This window comes from Atta colombica, unplaced genomic scaffold (genome assembly GCF_001594045.1).
Source record: "Atta colombica isolate Treedump-2 unplaced genomic scaffold, Acol1.0 scaffold207, whole genome shotgun sequence".
In the NCBI taxonomy this organism is placed as follows: Eukaryota; Metazoa; Arthropoda; class Insecta; order Hymenoptera; family Formicidae; genus Atta; species Atta colombica.
In genome coordinates, this window is record NW_017259302.1 from 13,885 (window position 1) to 21,701 (window position 7,817).

At 29.4% G+C, this 7,817-nt stretch overlaps 1 protein-coding gene across 1 annotated transcript in view; it reads right to left on the reverse strand.

Annotated features, from left to right (window-relative positions):
• LOC108687463 overlaps nt 1-7,817 on the reverse strand; it is an 87,322-nt gene that overhangs the window by 621 nt on the left and 78,884 nt on the right. The window contains exon 4 of the mRNA XM_018193229.1: nt 4,804-4,863. Coding sequence (XP_018048718.1) covers nt 4,804-4,863 — 60 coding nt within the window. The remainder of the gene's footprint in view (nt 1-4,803; nt 4,864-7,817) is intronic.

A 7,817-nucleotide genomic window follows, 5' to 3' on the forward strand; every position in this document is an offset into this window, starting at 1 on the left:
CGTGCAAAAAAAAAACGTGTGCATTTCTTTCACGGCAGTCAAGATTAAATAAAAATCGATGAGGCACACAAAAGCCAACGAGACTGCGCCGCTTTCGACATCCCGCGAATTTATATCGCTAGCGCGAAAATTTACAGGCACACGACTATTCCAGCAAGCTGCATATTTTTTTATCCAATCTGGCCATTGTCCGCGCGTGATAACACCAAGAACATATCGATGCATCGATCTTTCATTCATCCGTTTATTACGTGATAAAAGCATGAAATATACAATGTGCATGAAGAAAAGTTCTTGGTTTTTATTTTGATATTTCTATGCTATTTTATAAAGACGCTTTAATTTTATCTAATAGTATTGTTAATCATTAGTGTTTGCTAATTGTGATCATCATTACTAATCATTCTAGTACAATGTTATTGTTATGTTTTTCAACATTTCCGTCACTTTATTCTTTTGAGTCGGTTGGTAAGCGGACATAAAAGCATTCCATTCATAGGAGATTTTTAGGAAACTCGTTACTTTATGTCAGCTTATCCGATTTCTACGCTTAGGACCATAAAGGCTCTTAACATTATGGGATCGTACTATTGTTGTCGTTCGCGTATGCCATTCGACGATGTAACCCGCTGCTACGCCACGGGATATTTTTCGTTAATGGCGTTAAAGGCTCACTTTATCATTCCCAACGTTTACCATTCTAATTCCAGAGCGTTACCAAGTCGTTATCAGACGGAAGAGATAAAGATAACTTGGCCAGCGCGATTGCAGGAATAGACGAGTCCCGGCAGACAATAGCGTCTTTTATGATCCATTTACACGATCGGAATCTTCGTTTAAAATGCCTTGCACTTTCTAGCATTGTCCAGTTCTATACTTTCCCCTAATTTATGATTGTCGGGCGTTAAAATAATGCAAATTTTAAGAGGAATTCATCCTGAATCATTTAACTATTTAAATATACGAGAAATGTGCTAAATAAATGTGCCACTAAAAATTCAATTGTGTCAAGAATTCATCATTAACTGTCACGACATTTTTGAATATCATGAATATCAATATACGTGTAATGGAATAATAATATGTAACAACGTTACAATTTCTTAATACTTTATATATAATATTATTGACTTAAGGATTTATGTATTGTAATAAATTCAATAAATTGCATTTTTAAGATCTATAATAACAAAATGTGAAAAGTAATTGTAAAGTAACAATTTGTTTCATAAATTTGATATAATATAGTCGAATAACTAAATTGACAAAGATACTTGCTTTAAATCATCTATGCTTTACTTGCACTTACTAAAAAGACTTTCTAACGTTCTAAAGTTCTAAATTGCTCCGTCTATAAGCCCATACTGCGTAATTACGTGGATATCAAAGTGCTGCTGAAAGTACTAATAACTACCTACAGTCAAACAAGACTAATTGACTTTGTAGGAGTTTATTCTCGTCAAAGAGTTTGACGAATTCGTTAAATTAATGTAAAAAATCACGAAAAACATATAGAAGATGGTATAAACTATTGTACAAGTATAATATAAAGGGAATGAAGAAAGTACATTTATTAGCGATATTGACAAAATTTTGAAAACTACAACCTTCATTAATATTTTATTCAATTCTTGTAATCTCTCTTTTTCATCTTTCTAATATGTTATTAGATGTCTATACTTTCTTTAGTTGTAAATATATAATTCAGACATTTACCAAACTAAAAATATTTAATCTTAGCGATGTTTACTATCAAGATGTAACACTTTACTAGAAGTTCAAAAAAGAATTAATATTTCATCTGAGAAGGCGAAACTAATCGTTCAAACACCATTACAATTACAAAACTTGTGTATATATATATATTTTTTTTTTCTGCTTTTCTATCGTACATGAATCTGATATCGAAGTAAGAAAGACATTTATATTCATGACCAAACAAGCATTGGTACTCCTTTTCTGCCATCAGCAATATTTACTGCCAGTAAACATGACAGAAATCTTTCATTCAATTCCTTGCTTTACTCGGCACGCGTTTCATTCTTCTTTTCATCCTTCTCGCCGTTTTTCTCTCGTTCCATTCTCCTCGTTCTTATTTTCATCTAACATCACGCGACAATCTCGTTCATGCCTATACCTGCAAGGATAAAAGAATCCCTCGCGACTGACGCGATTTTCGCGACATGAGAGACCCTAGTGCAACCGCGAGTGAAAAGCGCTTTGAACAGCGCATGATGAATCGTCGACAACGAAAATTCGTTGCATGGGTCGCAAAAAAGAAAATTGCAATCACATGAGAATAAAGTGACTTGAAATGCTTCAACATTCTATAGATCAATTAGATTTGAACGATTAATCGGGTAAGAGACAGAGTGTGTGTGTGTGTGTGTGTGTGTGTGTGTGTGTGTATGTGTGCGTGTGTGTGTGCGTGTGTGTATGTGTGTGTGTGTGTGTGAGAGAGAGAGAGAGAGAGAGAGAGAATTTATTTCAAATTTTGAGTTGAACATCTTCCTTATTTTTACTAATGTGAAATTCATATATATAATTTGAAATATTTTGACTTTTATTATATTTTATCATAATATAATGCTCAACATTCACATAACGATAAAATATCGATTTGCTTAAGTCATTCGCAAGTGTACTGAAAATTACATGGATTTCATAACTTATAATGAATTTATACCTAATTTCGCTATATACACATGTATACGTGTGTATGTGTGTGTGTGTGTGTGTGTGTGTGTGTGTGTGTGTGTGTGTGTGTGCGTGTGTGCGTGTGTGTCGAACCACTACCATCGAATTTAATTGGCATGCACATTAATACAGGTACATTAACAGAAGCTGCGATTAATTACCCGTCCGTGACGTGCAACGCAGTCCAAAGTATTCCCTGTACACTAATAAATTAAGTTCACACGCGGTAACACGAGGGACGCACAATTAAATAACGAGCAAAAATACAGCAGCATTACTTTTTCAAATGTATCATGCGTAAATCGCACGTTTCTTTTTTTCCATTGGAAATTTTTCCGCACTACGTGACACCGCTCGGTTGCGTTAACTAAATTCGAAATTAGTTGGCAGTTTCGTATTAATCGTGGTGTACCGCGTGCGCTCGCCTGACCACTGACGTGCTTGCTCTTCCATCACGTCGAACATATCGCAATGGTGTATCACTGTGTCGCGGATGTAATCACAGTATATGAACATGTAAATCCAAAACGATTTGCTACATCAGTAGCAAGATGTGCACAGTGAGAGAATTAGCGCGCAATTTTTTTACGAGTCTACTTTTTATAATACATCATACGCCGTATAATCTCCAAATTCTCATATATCTATCGCCTTTAATGCTGTAATTGAATATCTCGGATGATTTCCACCCAATGGAGCTCACGAAATGTTATAGCTTGTTTCAAAGAAATATGGCATGTCGGACTATGGATATGTTTAATGGTGCGATTAATATGTATACTTCACAATGAAGCGATGGATAATAATTTTCAGCGTATGAATAGAAATTAGAAGGCAGTCTTAATGTCTTAATTAATACTTCGATCTAAGTAGTGCATTTTTATTTCTGTCTTTTAGGGATTGTAATTTATAATTGAAAATTGCTATTGTAGACCGTTGCATATACCTTTTCGTTTTTAATCATAAATATTTTTATACAGAAAAGAATTTATACGCTTTAAAAAGATTTTTATGATAAAATTTATGTGTTATTAAAATTATATATATATATATATATATGATATTAACAACAGATATTTCAAATATGTTTGAAAAATCAGACAATCAGAGAAAACAAAGTCAAAATTAACATTTAGTGAAACAAAACTAATCAATCTAATAAATAACATAATATTAAGTATAACCAGTATATGTATATCCGAGCATAGTATCTCGCTGTATCTCATAATTACTGTATTTTAATATTACTGTCCAAAGTGGACTTACTACAATTGCGAAATATAATAATATACATATACACAAATTATTACTCATTTATTCATCTTTATGAGTATTTATTATGCACACTATAACGTAGTAGGTATATTAGATCCGACATGCAGAACGTTTGTTATAAGTGATATTATATATTATATAGAAATGCGACAGAGATATTTAGTCTCTTCTTAAAAAAATTTATTCTTTCATAAAATACTCCCATTGTTCCATCAAATAAATAATCCATTTTTAAACAATGACAAACATTCAAATTTGATTATATTAAAATTAAAATATTAATTTGAAATTTGTCAATAAATTTATAGATAAAAGAGGTAGCAATAATCCTAGAATACTATTATTGCATAATTATTATTATGACAATGAATTTTTAAATGTTTGACTTGCATATTTTAGTAGAGGCATATTATAGTTACGCAAGCGCTTATTATACAAATACATGATTCTTCAATCATGAGAAATATTGCATAAGCGACTAAAAAAAGGAAAATTTGCTAGGTTTAATTGTTAGAACCTTGTGGAGAGAGAACTACTAGATAAGGTAGACTACTTAGTAGTGCTGTTACTTTTAATTAGAGCAGCCAGCCGCTCTATTCGGAACGATTAGCGAAACAGCCAGAGACTTAGCAGTAATTTTTACTTATTACGAATGCCAAAAAAATCTTCAGGATACAACGTAAAAAGATCTCTTTTATTGGGATTTTTAAACGTTATCTGTTAATATAGAAACAATCCTCGTTACCATCATTTAAATCGTTTCCTCTTAAAATAATAATTATTATACAACCGATAAAATAATAAAGAAAAATATTTGAAAATAACACTCACCTTTCGGCTGTTCCCATCTTTGGGGTTCAGATCCGAGGCTACTGTCCCAAAAATGGTTGGCTGAAAAAGGAATTCATAATGTTTGTTAGTCCTCTAATTTCATAATAAGACATTTAAAGAAAATATGAATAGTACAGATGTTTATAACAACTAGAATATTCATGTGATTACTAATAATATTTTAGAAAATTAAAAAAGAATTAATATCAGAAAAATAATAATTGCTAGAAATATATTCGTAATAATGTATGAACTATTAATATAGTAACTAATAAAAAAATATATAAAATTCATGTTCAATTAATATACGTTTATGCAAAATTAAATCAGATAGTCATAATTAAAAATTTTGATAAAATAGTTACAGAATAGTAACAAAAATTAGTTCATAATGGCAATTACATGGTTAGCAATTACATAAATTATCAAAAATCGTTGATCTAGATTAAATTCTGTTTTTATTTATAATACTTTTATTTTAATAATTACATATCAATAATATCGAATAATTTCAGTTTTGTGCAAATCTTTATCTTCAGATTTTTTTTAATGAGCATGCAAATGTTAGTTAATAATTATGGTAGTCATTTAATTATATCCACACAACTATTTTAAATTTCTCATTAATCACTCACAAAATATTCTTTTAAAAATTTATAAATTCATGATTTATGTTTTATTCAATTTTTATATGCAGTCGTAATAAATTACAAGAATCTTGTAACTATTGTAGTGGGATAAGACATAGCTAACGGATAACTATCCGATACTGACGGTAAGTGTTGCAATTTGCATGAAATTGTCAGGACGTATTGCGATCATATAAAACTGCAAATTATAAAATCACGACATCTCATAAATTCAGGGATGAAGTCTCATTTAGTAGTTACAGATTGGCCATTAATTGGCTTCAACCGATGCATTGTAGCATCTAAACAGAATAAATAAAAAACGCAATACAATATATAATTAACTCATAAGACAAAGCGTAGATAATTGGACAAAAATATTAAATCTTCTATTTTTTAAAATGTCATTCGATGTAAATGATATTATAAGGAATATCGAAGAATTTTTTTATAACAAACTGTATTAATAATAATTTAATTTGTTCAAAAATTTACTCAAAAGTAGCGCAATTTTAAATTTCAAGATTTTTAAGAGATCCTATCCTTATTCATATTCTATCAAATATATATATAGTTATAAATCAAATATCATGAAATAACTCTTTCTTTCAAGTACTTTTTACGTAAGCAGAGAATTGGCATCACAATTTTTAATGCAATTTCTATAATTCCTACACAAATTTTTGAATAATTGATTAAATCACATATAAAAAAATGCGTGTCCCTTATTTTAATTTAAATTACAAAATATTAAAAGTTGAAAATATTAAAATCAAAGGAGAACACTTCTTTGTGTTTCCTTGTAGATGTAACTTGTATAAGATAAACTTGTACTAAAATTTAAATAGATTTTAATGCCATCTGTCAATTTTAAAAAATACTAAGACTAAATTAAGAAATTACTTTTTTATCCCTCCTTCCCCCCCCCCCGATTAAGGAAAAAAACTAAATTTAAATTTAATTTCTTCTCCATTAATTTCCTATTCGCAATTTCCTATTTTTATTATTTCTTGTAAATGAAGTATAATAATCAATAATTTCAATGTAATTTTGCTAAATCGAATCTAAATTCAAATCCGAATCTAAATTCAAAATTATTCATGTTTTTAAAGCAGAAAATTTGTATTTTTAAGCAGAATTTACGTTTTCAAAGTAAAGAATATAGTATATGCAGGCAATCAAGCTGTAAATTAAATTATATTTTAAATTATTTTTTGAAATGGATATTTAATCCTTATGGATGTATAAAAGTGTTTTCAGAGAAAATTATGTACCATTTTTTTTTTCTTTATGTTACTTCTAATTATATTTTTTTTTTCTTTAGGGTACAGCAGAAATAGTGCACGATATTTCCCTTCATCACCATATATCTATAAATATATAGGTACCCGTATGGATATTAGATTTTACACATATAAAATAATATAATATAAAATTAAGATTTTTAAGTTAAATAAGAAAATAATTTGTACTTTTAAAGAGAATTTGTAACTTAAAACAGAGAATTCATGTTTTTAAAACAAAAAATTTGTATTTTTTAACAAAATTTGTATTTTCAAAGTAAAAAATATAGTACATGTAGGCAATCAAGCTGCAAATTAGATTACATTTTAAATTATTTTTTGAAATAAATACTTAATTCTTATGGATGTATAATGGTGTTTTTAGAGAGAATCATTTTTTTTTCTTTCTTTATGTTACTTCCGATTTTTTTTTTTCTTTAGAGTACAGCAGAAATAGTGCACGATATTTCCCTTTATCACCATATAATTTATAAATATATAGTTACACATATGAATATCATATCGGGTTTACACATACATGAAGAAACTTAGAGTTTCATTCGTATAAGCGATTTAATTTCGTTGCAACGGGCGATGCATTAAAACTTGAAGAGAACGTCCACTAGTATCGTCGGTGGGGTGTAAAAACTGGCTTTATTTATCAAAGCTGTCGTCACGTTGACAGTTTTCATTAAGCCTCATAAAATATTGACTGTAGCTCGGCTGATCTGAAATTAAGCGAGTGGATCGAGTAACAGTCGACGGTTTGTTACCAATACAGTTCAACGGTAAAATTTGTAAATGATAATCATGTAAAATATGTGGCGCGTTAATAAATGCGTAAATTGTCTAATGGAATCGGATGTAATAATTTGCCAAAATTAACGTTGCGAGATGATTCGACCACGAACGACCAAATAATCGTGACATATATGATATAATTTTCAGGAAATTAACGTTGTTTCGGCGATTGTTTTAGCATATTATAAAACAAATAACGCTACTATATATATCAAATATAAAAAGAATAACTGAAATTTGTATTCAATATACAAATACATATTATATATTATATTATGTATATATTATATGTATATGTATA